Genomic DNA, 20,443 nt, shown 5'->3' with positions numbered 1-20,443 from the left:
CACACACACACACACACACACACACACACACACACACACACACACACACACACACACACACACACACACACCCCTATTCTCTGGGTTTAACTTTGCATATCCAAATGCCTCTATTAGGGCCGAGCCGTGGCGCACTTGGGAGAGTGCGGCGCTGGGAGTGCGGCGACGCTCCCGCCGCGGGTTCGGATCCTATATGGGACTGGCCGGTGCACTCACTGGCTGTGTGCTGGTCACGAAAAAGACAAATGCCTCTATTTATCGTGTTCTGCTCAACAAAGACTCACCTACTCCAAGGCTCTACCTTTTGATGACAGAAAACCCTCACAGAAATTTCCAAGTTCCAGGATTTCCATTACCATGGTCATATCTTTTTTTTGGTGGTTAAATATATATAACATAAAGTTTGCCATTTTAAACGTTTTTAAGAACACAGATCAGTGACATTAAGGACACTCACACCATTGTGCAACCATCACCACCGTCCATCTCCAGAACTCTTTCATTGTCCCAGATTGAAACTCTGTACCCATTAAACAGTAATTTCTCATTTCCCCTTACCCTCACCCCCTGATAACCACTATCCTACTTTCTGTCTCTGTAAATTTAACTATTTTAGGTACTTTGTATAAGTGGAATCATGCAATATTCCTCCTTTCGTGTCTGGCTTATTTCACTTAGCATAATGTCTTCAGTGTTCATCCTTACTGTAATAATGTTTTCTATGTTTACCCATATTGTAACATATATCAGGGTTTCATTCCTTTTTCAGGCTGAGTATTATTTCATTGTTTATTTATTCATCCATTGATGAACATTTTATCTACTCATCCACTGATGAACACTTGGGTTGTTTCCACCTTTTGGCTATTGTGAATAATGCTTCAATAAACATTTGTTGTACAACTATCTGTTCAAGTCCCTGCTTTCAATTCTTTTGAGTAGAATTGCTGGATCATATGGTAATTTTGTTTAATTGAGGAACCACAATACTGTTTTTCTATATGAGCTACACCATTTTACATTCCCACCAGCAATGCATGAGGGTTTCAACTTCTCCACATCCTCTCCAACTCTTCATATTTTCTAGGGTCTTGTTTGTTTGTTTGTTTGTAGCCATCTTGTGTATGAAGTGGTATCTCATTACGGTTTTGACTTGCATTTCTTTAATGATTACTGATACTGAACATCTTTTCATGTGCTTATTGGCCATTTGTATATCTTCTTTGGAAAAATCTCTACTCCAGTCTTTTGTCCATTTTTGAATTGGGTTGTGTTGTTACTGTTGAGTTGTAGGAGTTCTTTTCTTTATGCATTCTGGCTATTAACCTGTGATATGGGTTGAATATTTGTCTCCTCTAAAGCTCATTTTTGAAGCTTAGTCCCCAGTATGGTATTTGAAAAGTGAGGCTTTTAAGAGATGATTGGACCATGACAGCTATGTACTTGTGAATGGATTAATCCATTAATCCTATTAATGGGTTAATGGATGAGTGGGTTATCATGGGAGCATCACTAGGGGCTTTATAAGGAGAGGAAAAAGCACATTAGCATGCTCTTGCTCAGCCTCTTGCCGTGTGATATCCTGCATCACCACGAGACACTGGAGAGTCTTCAAAAAGACAAAGACCCTCACCAGATGTGCCCCTGGACTTTGGAGTTCCCAGCCTCCAAAACTTTAAACCTCTTTTCTTCACACATTAGCCAGTTTCAGGTATTCTGTTATAAGTGTCAGAAAACTGACTACTATAACCCCTTATCAGATATACGATTTATGAACATTTTTCTTCTGTACCGTAGTTTATCTTTTCACTCTCATAAAAGTGTTGTTTGATGTACAAAAGTTTTAAATTTTGATAAAGTACAATCTATCTATGTTTTCATTTGTTGCCTGTGCTTTTGGTGTCATATCCAAGAAACCATTGCCAGATCCAATGTCATGAAGATTTTACCCTATGTTTTCTTCTAGGAGTTTTATCCTTCACTCTTATGTTTAGGTCTTTAATACATTTTGAGTTAACTTTAATGTATGTGTAAGATAAGGATCCAACTTCATTATTCTACATATGGATATCCAGCTTTCCCAGTACCATTTCTTAAAAAGACTGTTCTTTTCCCATTGAACGGTCTTGGCATCCTCATTGCAAATCACTTGACCATGTATGTGAGGTTTTATTTCCAGGTTTTCTAGTTTATTCCATTGGTCTGTATTTCTGTACTAATGCCAGTACCACATTGTTTTGATTACACAAGCTTTTCAGTAAGCTTTGAAATCAGGAAGTGTGAGTCTTTCAATTTTGTTCTTGTTTTTCAAGATTGTTTTGGCAAGAGACTCTTTAAGTCTCTTGCCAAATTCCATAAAAATTTTAGGTGTTTTTCTTTTTTTTTTTTCTGCAAAAAATATCATTGGGATTTTCATAGAAATTTCACTGAATCTGTAGGTCTCTGAGTAGTCACATCCTCTTAGAAGTTAGAATGCTGTGGGCTTCTCGCCAACTTGAGAGGTAGGGCGGGCCTGGACATGAAACAATCAAGCTTCCTTTGTGCTAAGATTCCCTTGCTCTTCCCTTGTGTCTACTTGTCTTTAGGTTCACTTACCTCATAGTCACAAGCCAGTGGCTGAGAACAATGGGACAACATGCTTCCTCCTTTATGTTCAGCAAATCAGAGGGAAAAAATCTTCTCCATCTACAGAAGAAAATTTCTTCCTTACAATCTAATTGCACCAATTTAGATTAACCATGCACCCAATTACCAACAATGGTAAAGACAGACATTGGTAGTCTCAGTTTCTGAACTAATCAGAGGCAAGATAATAAAATTACTACAACTGGCTTCAAATAATCAGTTTATACCATTGTAGGTAAGAGGGGGGTGGCTGCCTAAGCTGTGTAGGAAAAGAGAAGATGCCTAATCAAAATTACTGTACTTTTGGAGGGAAAGAGAATGAGGATGGATCTGAGCTAGTCAACTAGTAGCGTGCACTAGATTTCTGCCTCTGAGATCTCTGTCAGTGGGGGAGAGGTTGTAAATAATAGAAGATTTATTCTCCTTGACTGAATCAGGTTCTAAAATATTGTGGGAGTGTACAGTCGTGGAATCAAGGTAATTTTATTTAGCAATAGCAATGGATTACATAAAAATACTAAAGAATCTCTAAACAGATCAAACAAGCTCCAAAATCCTGAATTCAAACCAACAACTGGAACAGTGTTTATGCCTCAAACTTGAGAGATAATATTTTGTTTAAGTCAATATAAAGCACGATGATGGTAAAAGATAACGAATTTGTGAGGCACTCTAAATTTTCACAGCTACATTCTAATCTATTTTCTGATTTGATCATGCTTAAGAGTGACATAACTAAGGGAGCCACTCTGCCCATTTCATTTTTTAAATATTTCATTTTCATTAGTTATGTAATCACCATTTTATGGAGATATTCAGCCCACTCACATGCATTCTGGCTTAGACAAAGGGTTGAGATGGCCTTGAGGGGAATGGAGGAAAAAGCGGTGGCTGCTCATTTCAATTTGGAAAAGGAAGGAAAAATCAATCATTTTTATAGTTCTTCCTAGAGGAATCAACTGAAACTAAATCTTATATGAGCATGACAACAATTTTTCCTCTTCATGAAATAGTTGCTGCTTCTAAACTTTGGGGGAAAGTCAAAATATGTTTTAATTGACTTTATTTCTAAAATATGATGTAATTAATCTAAAGTATTTTTAAATTAGTGAGTCCAAATATAGCCGAGCCAGTGTTTTATTGTCAGCAACAAAATCAGATTAAAACCCATCAGAAGGACTCAACTGAACAGAAATTGGTTATGAATATGATGCCATTGAAAATAGTAATCTCAGAATCCTCCAGTGGAAAAAGTAATGGTTCGAAAGCTACATCTAACTATCAATACATCATTCAATTTGTCAGAATGAAATTCTCAGATTACTTATTTATTTCCTGTGAACTACAGTAAATCTCCTTAGGATATTTATTATACCTGTTGAAGGGCATTTACATTAAAGCAGGTCAAAAATTTAAATTCAGAATGTCAAAAAATACCGTATATTTGTAACAGCCTAAGACAAGATAAGCTACCCAGAGTTTGGGAGCTGCATTCTTCATGTTAACTTATACCTGTGGATACTGTGAACAAATTAATATTCCCACAAAAGTAGGTAATTTTAACATCTTCAGTTCATGTATCCTTCTGAAGACTGGAGATCTGTTTCTCCATCAAATGCAAAGAGAGAAATGACCAAGGAAAGAGCTGTAATAATCTCAAGCATAATATTTCAAAGCTTATGTTTCATTTTAATTATCTCTGCTTCCTGTGGGTGTTTGATTTATTATTGCTGTCAAGAAAAACACCTCAGTTTCCAGTAAGAAGCTAAACAAAGATTGAGGCACCCTCACCCCTGATGGCCATGGTTCCAGCCACATGGCATCTGTAAAAATATGAGTGATAAAGTTCTGGTTTTCGGTTTTAGTTGAGGAAAATCAAGCTTTCAATTTTTCCTATCCATCTAACATATCCCTCTTGCGCCTCAAATTTTAAACTAATAACTCTAAGAATATTATAAAATAATGAGTCAAAGACTTTATTTGAAGAAATAAAATTATTTTCAAGAGATATTATCCCGCACAAAATGACAATCCTCCAAATCTTTATAAAATAGATTTAGTAAAACAATCTAGATCTCAGATAATCAAAGCCTCAAGAAAAAAAACATCTTTTATCCAGGTGGGGAAAGACAGCTATAACAGAAAGAAAATCTATACTCAAAAATTTTCAGTCTGATGCATTCTGGCAAATAATGGCTCAGAGGCTTATTCTCAAGACTTTATATCTATTAATTATAGCCATCAAGTTTGCAGAAAAGTTTACAATTTTGCATTTTGTCAAAAAAAAATGTTCAGGTTTGTATATATGCTTGAGAATACTGAGGCTCCTTGGGGTGATTATGGGAGACTGGAGGTGTTTACAGGTGGTTCCAGAATCTCTATGTGTCTGTAGTTAACACTGTTAGTTTCCTACACAGAACTCTTTCCCCCTTCTTCCTCTGATTACAAATACCAAGTTGTATTCTTAGCTGTGACACCTGACGTCTAGTGAAAGATTATGTATTCCATCCCCTGCCCATAGTCCCCACCAAAATTACACACCACTCTTAGGAAACAAAGACGAGATCCTATTAAGAAATAAATTCTTGGACACATACAGTCTACCAAGACTGAACCAAGAAAAAAAAAATAGAAAACCTGAACAGACCAATTACAAGTAATGAGATTGAGTCAGTAGTAAAGTCTCTCATTAAAGAAAAGCCCAGGACCTAAGGCTTTACTGCTGAATTCCACCAAACACTTAAAAAAAGAATTAATACCCATTCTTCTCAAACTCTCTCCAAAAATTTAAGAGGAGGAAATTCATTCAAACTTATTCTATGAGGCCAGGACTATCCTGATCTCAAAACTAGAGAAGGACACAATAAAAAAAGAAAAAAGAAAACTACGGGCCAATATCCCTGATGAACATAGATGCAAAAATCCTCAACAAAATACTAGCAAATTGAACCCAGCAACACATTAAAAAGATTATTCGCCACGGGGCTTGGAGAAAATTATGTTAAGTGAAATAAGCCTGGCACAGAGGGAAAAATACCACATGTCCTCACTCATAAGTGGGAGCTAAGAGAGAAAGAAGGAAGGGACAACCACAGTGGTGCGTTGAACTTGCAGAGGGAGAGAGAGAGCAGACCTAGGGATGCTGGGGTGGGGGTGGAAAGGGAGAGGGGCATTGGGGAAAAGCTGGGTGGGGAATAATTTCAGTTTGAGGTGGTGGGCGTGGTGATAGCACTGATTTGCTCACCACAACTTGGGCACAGGTGCTGACACTCATCTCTTGCCCCATGAATATGTGTAATCAATAAAAATTAAAGTAAAATAAAATGAAATGATTTACATTTTTTAAAAAATTACTCACCATGATCAAACAGGATTTATCCCAAGTAAACAAAGTTTTATTTTTTAAAAAAAAAATCATTCACCGTGATCAAACAGGATTTATCCCAGGGATACAAGGATGGTTCAACATATATAAATCAATAAACATGATACATCACATCAATAGAATGGACAAAAACCATAAGGTCATCTTACTTGACACAGAAAAAGCATATGTTAAAATTCAACATTCTTTCATGATAAAAGCTCTCAAAATATTAGGTACAGAAGGAACATACCTCAACAGAATAAAGGCCATCTATGACAAATCTACTTATGTCATACTGAACATATCATCCTCTAAGAACTGGAACAAGACCAGGAAGCCTGCTCTCTCCAATCTCATTTGACATACTAATGGAAGTCCTAGCCAGAGAAATTAAGCAGGGGAAAGAAAAAAATGGCCTCCAAACTGGAAAGGAGGAAGTCAAATTATCCCTGTTTGCAGATGACATGAACTGATAAATGAATTTGGTATAGTTGCAGGACACAAAAACCATATGTAAAAATTAGTAGTGTTTCTACACACCAGTAACAAGCAAGCTGAAAAAGAAATCAAGAACACAATCCACTTACAATACCTACAAAAATAAATAAATAAATAAAATACCATGCCTAGGATCCTGGGCAGGAGCCATGGGCACATGCCTGGGGTCATAGGCAGGAGCTGCATGCAGAAATAGACCGATGGGTCAACATCAAACTAAAAAGCTTCTGCACAGAAAAAGAAACAATCAACAGAGCAAAGAGGCAACCAGCAGAAAGGGAGAAAATATTCGCAAACTATTCATCTGACAAGGGACTAATAACCAGTATATACGAGGTACTCAAACAACTCAACAGCAAAGAAACAAATAACCTAATTCAAAAATTGGCAAATGAGCTGAATAGACATTTCTCAAAAGAAGATATACAAGTGGCCAACAGGCATATATATATATACATATATATATGTATTTATATGTGTGTATATATATATGTATGTATATATATGTATATGTGTGTGTGTATGTACATATATGTGTATGTATGTATATATGTATATATAAAGCTCGACATCACTAATCATCAGGGAAATACAAATCAAAAGCACAATGAGATATCATCTCACCCCAGTTAGAATGGCTATTATCAAAAAGACAGAAAATAAATATGCTGGTGAGGATGCAGAGAAAGGGAAACTCATATACTGTTGGCAGGAATGTCAATTAGTACAGCCATTATAGAAAACGGTATGAAGGTTTCTCAAAAAACTAAAAATAGAACTACCATATGACCCAGCAGTCTCTCTGTTGGGTATATATCCAAAGGAAAGAAAATCAGTATATCAAAGAGATACCTGTACTACCATATTTATTGCAGCACTATTCACAATACCCAAGATATGAAATCAATCTATGTGCCCATCAACAGATGAATGAAGAAAATGTGGTATATATACACAATGGAATACTACTCAGCCATAAAAAAGAATGAAATTCTGCCATTTGTAGCAACATGGATGAGCTTGGAGGACATTGTTAAGTGAAATAAGCCAGACAGAGAAAGAGAAAAACTGCATGTCCTCACTCATGTGTGAAAGCTAAGAAAGCTGATTACGTATAAGTAGAAAGGAGAAAGGTGGTCACCACAGGCTGGGGAGTACAGGAGAGCAGGTGATAGAGAGAGGTTGGGTAACAGGTACAAAATCACAGCTAGATAGGAGGAATAGGATCATGTGTTCTATAGCCTTGTGGGGTGACCATAATTAACAAAAATGTATTGTGTACTTTCAATTAGCTGCAAGAGAGGATTTTGAATGTTCCCAACACAAAGAAATAATAAATGTTTGAGGTAATGAAAAAAAAAATCACTGGTTGCCAAGGTTTCAGGGGAGGTGGAAGGGAGGGAGGGCTGAACAGGTGGGGCACAGAGGATTTTTATGGCAGTGAAACTATTCTGCATGATACTGTAATGATGAATCCATGGCATTATGCTAAACCAGCAGAACCGAATGACACAAAGAGGAAACTTTAATGTAAATGTTAGTTAATAATAATGTATCCATAGTGGTTCAAAAATGTAACAAAGGTGCCACACCAATGTAAGACGTTAATGAGAGAAAATGTGTGTGGAGGGGGGTGTGAATTGTCTGTACTTTCTCCTCAATTTTTCTGTAAACCTAAAACTGCTATAAAAATAAAGTCTATTAGCTATAACTAAATGAATTAATTATTTGAAGCAATGTGGAGGGGAGGGGGAAAGAAACAAAACACCTAAATAGAAACATGCAACACAAATTAATTTCTAAGTGCTTCTAGAAGGCAATAATGCTTCCAAAGCCTGCTTTGAGGAACACTGGAGTGTTCAACAGCCAGCTTGCTTTCCAGTTATACATGGACAGGGAAATTTTATGAAATTTTCAAATAAACAAAAAAGTTAAACTTAAAAAAGGATTCTTTTCCTTTATTTAGGCTCACCTTGAGTTTATACTTCTGCATTGTTCTGTAATGCTTTACTTAGCTTTATTTTCGTTTTAGAATTTAAAGAGTAACATATGCTTGAAACACACAACATTGGAAAACAAAACAACAAAGGTTTTTTTTTTAAATGCTTATAATAACATAAAAGAAGGCATGAACACATGAAAGTACAGAGCATGTTTCTGGATAAGAAGACTACAGTTAGGAAGATGATTCTCCCTAAATTAATGTATAAATTTAATATAATTCCCATCAAAACCTCAATAGAATGTGTTTTTGTCAAAACTAATTCTAAGGTTTATGTTAGTCAGGCTTGAGTTTTGAGTAATAGAAAATCCAAAATAACTGTGGAAAAAACAGGAAAAATGCCTGCTTCTCTCTCCAGCATGCATAGTGCAGAGGAAAAGCAGAATATGGCTGGAGTAGCCCTTACTGTGTCAGGGGACTGGGCTCCTTCCATCTTGCTGTCTGCCATCCCCAGCACCTGGCCTCACCTCTGGTCCAGGATGGCTGCCCAAGACCACAGTGTCTACAGGAGGGAAAGAAGAGCCAGAAAAAAGGACATGCTCATTTCCTTAAAAGACTCTTACACATATAGTCCACTGGGCAGATCTCCATCATCTGGACACACTTAACTTCAAGGGAGAATGGGAAATGCAGTCTTTATTCTTGGTACTCAGGTGCCCACTTAGAATCTGAGGGTTCTATTAGCATAAAAGAAGGAGAGAATGGACTTTGAAGGACTACTAACAATGTCTATCACATTATTTGCCTTCTCTATATTGAAATATATTTAATTGCTACAATTACTAAAATACACTCCAACCCACTCCAGAACAAAATAACAGATCAATAGATCACCAGTCCAGGAGGTGGGTGAAGACGGCATGAGCAAGTGAAAGAGGTAAGGAAAGACAGAAGAGGAACGCTGCTCTCCAGGCTGATTAAGTGAAGGCTATACTGCCTAACACTCAACTCACCAAGACCAGTGGTCAGCAGGGAAATTAGTGTAAGAGAAGGACATGGCCTGGGGAAGGGAGTCCAGAGCAGAGGACTGGAACTGGATCCGTCCAATTCCAGTAGCGGCAGGTCGGTCCTCTCGTGGACAGAGATGCACTCGGATCTCAAAACACAGTGCCATAGAAGAGTTGAAACACGCACTGTACACAGATAATCAGTGTTCCAGACGGGATGCAAGGGAGCCTGAGATAAAGTCAGGATCACCCACAGTGGCCACTGAGCACCCTCAGAGCAGCAGCCCACAGGAGAGGCTGGCTCTCAGCCTGGAAGTCTCATGATGGTGATGCTGCCTGTGTCCCAGAGGAGACAGTAATCCAAGAGCATAAATGATATTAGTCAATTCCCAAGAGATCTTTAAATAAATAAATGCTTAAATAGAGCATCTTGTGCAGTTTATTCTGAATAAGCATTAACTGATACATGCTCAATAAATAGGAAATCTCGGATGTGGACTGATCTTGAGTTTATGCTTTGTCATAATACTAGATCTAGGATTGTACTTAGATAAATGAATGCTTTGTTCACTTTTTAGATAATTCTTTTCCATTTGTGGTTTGTGCAAAATCATTCAGAGGTGCTAGTGGCAAGAATAGCAAACACAGACCCAATCCAGAATGTAATGTCTTTCCCCATCCCTTTGCTGTAAGTTCTCTCAAAGCATAAAAGAGTTTACTTCCTTTCTCCTTTAATAAGGATAATTGAATTTGGTGATACCAAAAGAAATAGATAGCGTATGCCCCCAAAGTCTCAGGTACTGCCATAAAAACCTCCATCAATGCCCAACGCAACCACCAAATTGACTTTGGTCTGGACTTGGGTCCAGAATCCAGGATAGGGGCTACAGCATCTGGCCTGCAAGCAACCAGGCCCAGAGGAGGCAAAGGAAAAGATCCACAGAAGGGTCCCCTCCGGAGTGAGAGCCACACACATTCCAGTCCACAGAAGTTGGAAAGGATGACTTGCTTTCTTCCCCTGGTTAATTAAAGAGTCCAATAACTACCAATAAACACATTATGAAAATATTCATAAATTAATATTTGGCCTTCAGTTTCTCATAAGCCCCATTGATTTCAGGTTGAGAGCAGGGTCCCAAATCAAAGCACTAGCTACCTTACCTTGATCCTTTATTCATTCATTCAGTCAGTCAACAAATATTTATTGAACAGTTACCATGAGATAAAAACTCTGTTTGGAATTCAATATGTGCAAAATCAGATATTCTCCTTTCCCCCGTGGAGCTCATAGTCTAGGGCAAGAGAAATACATTAATCGAACTATGCACAAGACAGTGTAAAATGGTAACAGTGACGGGTACAGTGACAATGTGCATGGTGGTGTGAGGTGCTGAGCAAGTCAGAGTGGGGCAGGACTAATGTTGGTGTTATGTGCTTACCACAACACAGGTAGTTCATAATACGTATTTATTACATTTATGTGGAAATAGTGGCTCAAGTGGTTCACCCAAAACCTTGTAATTTGTATCTGTATGTTAATAGGATAGTATAATTAGAGATTTGTAGACGAGGCCTGAGTTTGTGTTCTAGCTCTTCTAGACTTATTAGATCTATAATTACAGACAAGCTTTGCATTGTTTTCCCTATGTATAAAATATAAACTATAACACTATTTCCTCTTTATTGATTTTTTGAAGAAACAAATAAGATGGCATATGTTAAAGCACCTATAAATGCTGCACGGTTACACAAAGTCTCATTTTTATCTGTATCAGTAATGTTTATATCTCTTGGCTTTGTTACTCTCTAGGAACTTGAAGGACGACATGTTGAGTTGATTTATTATGGCTTTTCTCTTCCACACTTGAGGATACCAGTACCAGCCCAGCATCCTTTAAAATGAACCTGCTTTTCCTTTATTTGACCTATAAAATCTGCACCCTTGAGAAAGGCCTGACTTTACCATGCAGAAACAAACCAAATGAGTGGGAGAGGAGAATCAGGTTACATGCAGCCAGAGGGCTTTAGCATTTGGTATCCCTTTGCAGCCTCGGTGCCTGCCAAGATGCAGGTGTGGGGACCCCTGGGGCCCAGGAAAGCAACCTGAGGCTCTGAGAGAGGAGGTGTGGGAACCCATGAACCCCAGGCAGGTCCCAGCTGGGAAATAAAATGGGTCAAACCAAGATTGCTGCTCACTCACAAATCAAAGGCAAACCCTCAGTGGGCAAGTTGTCGGGAGCAACTCGGATACTGGCCAAAGGAAAACCAGAGAGAATTACAGACTTCCATTAAAACAAATCTGCAGAAGTAAGCAGATCCATCTTCCCTAATGAGAAGATGGGAGTAGCGCCATTGCCTCTGTTCAGTCAGAATTATCTCCCTCACTCTCATCACACGTAGCCTCACAGCACCAAGCACAGCAACTCATATTTGTCATGTGAATTGAATTGAATCAAACTCAAGGTCGACAAAAAGAAATTAATGAATAATATTTTCTTTTGTGTGTGTGTGTGTGTCTTTTTTGTGACCGGTAAGGGGGTCGCAACCCTTGGCTTGGTGTCACCCGCACCGCGCTCAGCCAGTGAGCGCACTGGCCATCCCTACATAGGATACGAACCCGTGGCGGGAGCATCTCTGCACGCCCAGCCCCACACTCTCCCAAGTGCGCCACGGGGTCGGCCCATGAATAATATTTTCTGAACACATGCCATGCACAATGAAGTCTGCCAAGCATGTACAAGGTGGGACGATAAAGCAAAGAGACAGCCTTCCTCGTGTAGTTGGCAGGAGCAGATCAGTTGCTTTACAGTTTCATTTCATACTTCAACCACATCAAGCCCATTTCTGTTGCAAGAGTTGGGGACTCCATTTGAAGACAAAATGCCCAAGAGCATATCAGGAACCCTCCTCACCATGGTGGGCTTCATTTCCTTTCCGGGACAAAGATTATTCTCTTAAAAATGAGGAAACTGAGGCATGATGCTATGTGATGGAACTAGGACTCAAATTTGAATGTGTTGTGTCCCAAGATTATGCCGACCAGTAGGAAGTCTTTGTCACTGGTGAGCAGAGGACCCAGAAAAGCTGGCTACTGAGTCGTGTCCTTGGACCTGAGAACTACATCCAGATAGATCTGAGCACACAGAAGTAGTAAGGCTCTGGCCATGAGCTCAGGGAATTTGGGCACCTTGGCTCTGAGCTGATGTTGATGCCAAGGGGTCTGCCCGGGTAAGTCCTAGGCTCTCAGAAGGAATTCCTAATGACCCATCTCTCACGACCTCCATATAAAAATTCCTCCTTCTTGAATATCTCCATCTTAAATATCTACAGGTTAGCTGTGCTCCAGAAGCTGTTCCAACATCCAGGAACCACAGGTGTGTGATCCTCTGAATGACTCAGACTAATGGGTCACATGTCTACCTCTGGAGTCAGGGCTGCTCAACACTCAGACCAACTGGAAGCTGTTACCAGAAGAACAGAAGTTGTGGAACAGAGGGAGAGGAAATGGAAGCTGGATGGGCAAGAGCAGCAAATGTCTACTACACCAGCTGGTGGCTAAAACACATACAGTATTACTCCTCTCAGCCTGCGGGCAGATGGCTCAGGCCTAAGAACAGAAATAAAGTGAACAGGAACAACAAAGTTTCTCATTTGCTTCCAGAAGATAATTCCATGCTTCCTTTCTTTTTTGACCCCCCTTCAACAGTGATAATCCTATTTATGTTTTTCTTAAATAATCATGCAGATCTTGAGTTAACAGCTTGGAGTAGAACGTGTTTAGGAGTGGTTCGTTCAATCAGGGGGTAGTGAGCACTTTCCATTTCCACCGCTTCCCACCTCCACCTCACCCCCAGGGGCTAAGGATGGGTGTGTAATCTTGGCTCAGCCATTAATATACACCTGCTGGGGCGCCAGAGAATGGACAGAGGTGAATTTGTGCTGGGAAGCACATCCAGTTCACAGAGCAACACTAGTAGATCTGGCACTGGCAGTACGGTCTTTACATTCAAGCAAGAGGGACCCTATCCTAGGCCTCATTTTAGGGGCCCCTCTCCAGGCCCTCCTTTTCTGTGCCCTTCTCCATGAAGGAAGAAGTCTATAAATCCAATGGTACATGCCCATTCAGAGCCTGGACTCCATCCCTGCTTCTTGATTATACTCCAAGTAAACAGGTGCCCTGAATTCTCCGCGCAAATGACCCCAAGGTCATTTCCATACCCCTGACAGCAGACCATTTGTACTTCTAAAACCTAGGGAGGTCAAGAGGTGGCTCTTTGCAAGAGATGTGCATGCAGCTTATATACACAGGCTGAAGTAGGAAGGAAGGAGGGATATGCTTGTTGCTGGGGGCAGGGCAAGGACTGGATTTCCCCATGAAATATTAAGGAGTCAAAAATTCTAAGTTTGAACTAGATCTTTCAATGGATAATAAAAGTATACTCATCAAGAAAAGAGTATATGACATTTTATTTAAGTTTGTTCATTTGATTTATAATTTATTTATAACTTTGAAATATTTGGACATATGATATTGAGGCTCTGTTGTACTCTTGAGAAAGGTCCTGCAATTGTTGGGGGCAGGGGTGGCCTTAGGTACCACAGGCAGGATGGCAGGCAGGTCCTGACCAGCTTATTCCTGGGACGTGGTTTTGCTAACATTCTCTACCTGCCTAGTACCTCTGCTGCCTATTTTCTTACCCTCATTCTCTCACCTTGCCAGCAACTGCCTTTCAGCAATGTTCTTTTTTGCTTAAATCAGAGTTGATTTTTTTCTGCATGCAACTAAGTACACCAAATGGGGAAAAAATTTTTCATTGGTCTGTGAATCAGCTGAATGTCATGGAACCATCTAATGTAAACTCTTCTGCTATCTGCCTCTACCCAGGTTCTTTAAAAAGGTTATTCTCAATTTATGAAAAGTACAGCCTTTCTAGTACTCACATGATTCAGGGAGAGTTAACTGCTCTCTATAATCACAGCCATGGTTCGAGGGCCTTTGGGGACTGTAACCTGCACAGCTGCAGGTCTGGGAAATATTGTTCTGACTGTTTCTAGCCCAGGCCTTAAGCCTGAGTTGCCTTTGGGACTTTTATGTAAAGGATCACTCTCCAATCACAGGCCCAGGCATCTCATCTCTAGGGATGCCTCAAACATCAAAATTTGGGGAGATTTAGGTAGAGAAGAAAAGCCAATCTATAAGCACATATTGTGCCTTGGAGGGGCCCCTCCAACCCAGATTTCAACTAAGGCCTTCCCTATCTTGGGCCACGATCCCAAATACATTAGGGATATCTGTCTGGTGTTATAAACTATCCTGGAATTATAAATTACACACACACTTTATTTATATAGGGGGAAGGCAAAGACCATCAAGATAGTCACCCATATGTTCGTTATGATTATTGATTAGTAGTGAGATTGTGGGTGATTTTTTCTATCTGCTTATTTATATTTCCTACTTTTCAACAATGAACAGATTTTACTGATGTAATTAGAATTCAACAAGCATGTAAAAGAGAAAAGGGAGACAGGGAAAAAAGTTCAAGTCCTACAGCTGAGAGTTTAAGATTTATGCATAAGTGCTAGATTAAGGCTCATGAGTCTCCACTGCTCATTGAACACAGCCAGAAACTTAATAGTTTCATTTGTTGAGAACTTCAGAATTATACTCAAAGTTGCCCTGGATTCACCTCCCCTCCCTCCGAATTATGCATTAATATTCCCCTCAAAAAGATATGTCATAAACTTGTCTCTGTTTTTGTGTCAGTTGTGTTGTTTTGAGTGTCTTTCCGATCGTTTTGGCTTGAGTGTCTTTCCAGGCTGTACAGTTTTATTAAGGATTCTGGGAACCACTATAAACATGTGCCTGTATAAACAAGCCTTCCCGCCAGTTCTCACATGAAAGTTGGAAGTTGACTTGAAATTTGGGCCTCAGTTTTACTTTCATTCAAACTTTAAGGACATCCTCACAGAGTTCTCAAAGAAAGCTATCTTTTTCCTTTTCCCTTCTTATCTCAAAGAAGTTGCAATCACTTGACCAAAGCAAATATGTTTGCAATAGAAATTTATTATTTTATAGATTCTAAACCTAAAGTTGCCTCATTGTATACAGGGAGAAAAAGTCAGGATCCTGAATGAACTAACATTCTGAACAAAAGAAAAATCTGAAATCAGTCTCTAAAATTATGGAGCCTATAGAGTTCTCCATCTGGCACTCACTGGAGGGAGAATGAAAAGCTGGGAATGAGTTTTCTGCACAGGGTGAGCTCTACAATAGTGGACATAAGACAAGGCAAGTTATTTTTCAGTTTCCTTTAAGCAGCGAGAGCTAGGTATGGTGGCATGGGAAGCAATTGCTTAAGAGCATCTTGGCAGCAAGCACACCTGATGCAAATCCCAATTCCACCACACATTAGCCTCATTAGACTTTGAAGAAACTACTTAATCTCTCTGTGTCCTGAATTCCTCATTTATAAAAGGGGAATTATAACAGTACCTTTTGCATAGCTCTATTTTTGTTTGCTTTTCCATTTTTGTTTTTTCTGTTTTGTTTTAGAAGTTTAACTAAATATAATATAATATAATATAAGATATTATATTACGCCTAGCACCATGTCCAGCACATAGTTCACAATAAACGTTGGCCTTTAAAAATCTATCTGGGAGACATACGAGTGCTTCCAGCCAACATGGAACACATAACATGAACCAGATTTAACCTCCTGCCTGAAATAACTGTAAAACCAGACAAAATATATAAAGCAAAGATTTTCAAGACATCAAACATCAGGCAACTAAGGACAATGATCCCTATGAGATGGGAGACAAATGAAGTGAGCCCTGTGATTGCCCCAGCTTACTACCTGGAAAGTTTCCAGACCATGGAGCAGGGAGGGGGAACCCCGGCATAACTTGGCAATCTTTCTGCATTGACGAGACGGAGCTGAGAGTCTAGGAGGCCAAGGAGATTAGAGTTTCAGGGCAAAGTACTAGCAAGGCTAGAGCTGCACAGAGCGAGATAGATAGCTGTAGGTCTGAAGAGGGTCCTACAGGCGTCTCCGGGTGAGTACTGATCAACACATACGGGTGTGGAAGCCACTTAAGGTAGGAAAAGAGTTTCCTGGAAGGATTAGAGGAAACAGACCCCAAAGATCACACCAGGCCAAGAACAGTTCTTGTTCCCACCAGCCAGGGTGGAAACCTCATAACTCATGAGCATAAGTAGAGCACTCAGAAGGGTTTTGCCTTAATAATGGGATAAAATTAGCTCTAAACTAAATTCTGGTTTGGTACCACCGAACACAGCTTGAAAGCAAGTCCCAGGAGGATACCAAGTGACCTAGTTAGCTAACGACATGATAAACTTATAGGCAGATTTATGAGAAATAAAAAAGAGAAAGCACAGATTACCAATATGAGAAACGAGAGAGATGACATCTCTAAAGACTTTACAGCTATTAAAAGAATAATAAGGGAATATTATGAGCAACTTTATGCCAATAAATTTAACAATTTAGATGTAATGAACAAATTTCTTGAAAAATACAAACTACCCAGCGACCACAGGGGATCCGGCTGCATTCATCCTGGGACCCTGCAGACTACAGTGGGAGACTTGGGCCTCAGCCCCGCCTACCGACCTCCACACAACCAGGCCGACCAAAAGCCAGACCAAAAGCCCCCCGGGGCCCTGACATGGGGGGTCCAAGGCCTTAGCTCTGCCCCTTTTCTCCCCCGCAAACAATCTTAGAGTGTTAGACACTCTTATTAGACACGAGTGTTTCCCTTGCGTGTGTAACTTATCTGCTCGTGTCTTCCAAGTTTCTGCTTAGATTTTTTTAATTCATTTTTAAGAGTTCTTTTTTCACTAAGGATGTTAATCTTTATGTTAAATTTGTTCCTTGTCAATTGACATTAAAATTAAAAACTAAATAGAAAAATAAGAAACAAATTACCACTGCTACTCAAGAAGAAATAAATAACCTAAATATCCCCTATATCTATTTCTTAACTTAATTAGTAGTTTAAAAACCTCATAAAGAAAAAAAGGCCAGATGGCTTTGCTGGAGAACTCTGCCAAACATTTAAGGAATAAGTAATATTAACTCTATACAAACTCTTCCTGAAATTCTGAGAGAATATTTCCCAACTTATTCTATGAGGCCAATACTACTCTACTACCAAAACCGAAGATATGGTAAGAAAAAATAACTACAGACCTCAGGTGCCATGGCGTGGGCACCACCAGCCGGCTGCACTGGTGGCCCCCAGTGGCCTGGGCCTGGAAACCGCCCTGGCCATGCCCAGTCCACCCACTATGGGACAGGCCAGGGCAGGTGCTGCTAAAACCTCCAGAAGCATCCCAGATCTTTGTGTCCAGCCCCTGCAACAAGTTTTCAAATCTCGTTAGAACAACTAGGAGAAAAAAACATGAATAGAGCCCTGTACGAGCCTGGAGTGTGCCACAGACCTCCACTGCGTCCTCGTTTGATCCTATTATTACTCCACTTTCTAGAAGGAAGAAAACCAGGTGCAGAGAAGTTGAGTGATTTTTTTTTCCCCCCAGGGTCACATGGTAATAACTGACAGGGATGGGTTTTGATCCCAGGCAGCTGACTCCAAAGCTGACACCAACAGGAGGAGGCAGATACTCTTATTAATCTACCCTTTACAGATGGGGAAACTGAGACTCAGAGAGGTGAAGTGACTTGCCCAAGGTCACACAGTAAGCAAGTAGTGAAGGGGGATTCAAACCAACAACCAGTCTGACTCCAGCACATTCATGGCCCGAGGACTCTGATCTCCATCCCAAACAGCTGCTGTCCCCACATGCGTATAAAGCACTACTTCGGGACCCTCTGAGCACAATCCAGGAAATAACTGGGTTATTGATCCTCACCTCTAAATTTAGGAGATCTAAACTAAAAATATGTGAAAAGAATAATGTATCATGACCAAGTGGAATTTATCTCAGGAATTAAGCTTGGTCTGACATCAAAATCAATCAATGTAATTCACCATCTTTACAAACTAAAAAAAAGGCATATGAGCATGTCAACAGATGAAGAAAAAGTGTTTGATACAATCCAACATTCAACACCCATTCCTGATTTTAAAAAGTCTCAACTAACTAGAAATATGAGTCTGAGTTACAGGGGAATTTCTTCAAGCTGACAGAGGTATTTACAAAAACCTACAGCTAACATCATACTTAATGGTGAGAAACTAAATTTTTCCCCTCCAAGATAAGGTACAAGACAAAGATGTGCATTTTCACTACTTTTGTTCACCATTGTATTGGAGATTCTAGCCAAGGCAATTAGCCAAGAAAAAGACATAAAATGCATCAGATTGAAAATGACAAAGTAAAACTGTCTTTATTCACTGATAACATGATCATGATGGTCTATGTAAAAAAAAAAAGAAAAGAAAAATCCTATGAAATCTACTAAGAGGTACCACTGCACAGCTACCAGAATGGCTAGAATGAGAAAGAGTGGCCATACTAAGTGTGCAAGAATATTGAGCAATTGGAACACTTGTACACAGCTCAAGGGAATGTACAATGGTGTAGCACTTTGAAAAACAGTTTGGTAGTTTCTTAGCATTTTAACCATCCAGCTAGCATATGACCCAGACATTTCACTTCTAAGTACATTCCTCCCTTGGTAACCTCAGGGGATTGGTTTTAGGACTCCTGCAGATACTAAAATCCCCAGATGCTCAAGTTACTTACATTAAATGGTGTAGTGTTTTCATATAAACTATGCACATCCTCCCATATACTTAAATCATCCCTAAACTACTTACAATACCAATGTAAATGCTATGTAAATAGTTGTTATTCTATATTGTTTTTTCTTTGTATTTTTTTATTGTCGTATTGTAATTTTTTTCTGAATATTTTTGATTCACCTTTGATTGAGTCTGCAGAAGTGGAACATAAGAACACAGAGGGTCAAATGTACTTACCCAATAAGAATGAAAGTTTATATTCACACGAAGGCTTATGCATGAATGTCTATAGCAGCTTTAATTTGAAATAGTCAAAAACTGAAAACAACCCAAATGTCCATCAAGAAGTGAGTAAATTGTGATATATTCATACAATGAATCCCTCCCTCCCGCCTTCCTCCCCTAAAACCTTGGCAACCATTGATTTTTTTTCCATTTCCTTAAACATCTATAATATCTTTGTGTTGGGAGCATTCAAAGTTCTCTCTTCTAGACTACTGAAAGTATACAATAAGTTGTTAATTATAGTCACCCTACAGGGCTATAAGACACTAGATATTATTCCTGCCATCTAGCTGTACTTCTGTATCTGGTAACTAACCTCTCACTATTCCCCATCCCCCTCCCTTTTCCAGCCTCTGGTAACATTCATTCTATCTTCTACTTCTATGTGATCAACTTTCTTACCTTCCAAATATGAGTAAAAATATGCAACATTTCTCTTTCTGTCCCTGGCTTACTTCACTTAACATAATGTCCTCCAAGCTCATCCATGTTGCCACAAATGGCAGGTTCATTTTTTCTAATGGTGGAATGATATTCCATTGTGTTTATATGCCACATTTTCTTTATCCATACATTTGTTGATGGACACTTGGGTTGATTCCATATCTTGGCTATTGTGAATAGGCAATAAACGTGGGAGTGCAAATATCTCTTCAATATACTGATTTCCTTTCCTTTAGATATACACCTAGTAGTGGGATTTTTGGATCATGTGGTAGTCCTATTTTAGCTTTTTTAGTAACCTCCAGATTATTTTCCATAATGGCCGTACTAATTTACATCCCCACCAACAGCGTATAGGTATACTCTTTTCTCTGCATCCTGGCCAGCATTTGATACTTTCTGCCTTTTTGATTATAGCCATTCTAACTAGGGTCAGGTGATATCTCATTGTGGTTTTGATTTGCATTTCCCTGATGACTAGTGATCTTGAGCATTTTTTCATATACCTGTTGGCCATTTCTATGTCTTCTTTTTATTTTT

General features: G+C 39.3%; 1 protein-coding gene across 1 annotated transcript in view; it reads right to left on the bottom strand.

The window, feature by feature from the left end:
- Positions 1 to 16,390: 16,390 nt before the first annotated feature.
- Positions 16,391 to 20,443, bottom strand: part of SPATA18 (spermatogenesis associated 18) — a 74,341-nt gene continuing 70,288 nt past the window's right edge. Inside the window, 2 exon segments of the mRNA XM_063107431.1 lie at positions 16,391 to 16,559; positions 17,659 to 17,854. Coding sequence (XP_062963501.1) covers positions 16,391 to 16,559; positions 17,659 to 17,854 — 365 coding nt within the window.

Source organism: Cynocephalus volans, chromosome 9 (assembly GCF_027409185.1).
Source record: "Cynocephalus volans isolate mCynVol1 chromosome 9, mCynVol1.pri, whole genome shotgun sequence".
Lineage (NCBI taxonomy): Eukaryota > Metazoa > Chordata > Mammalia > Dermoptera > Cynocephalidae > Cynocephalus > Cynocephalus volans.
This window is presented reverse-complemented; position numbering and strand designations above follow the sequence as displayed.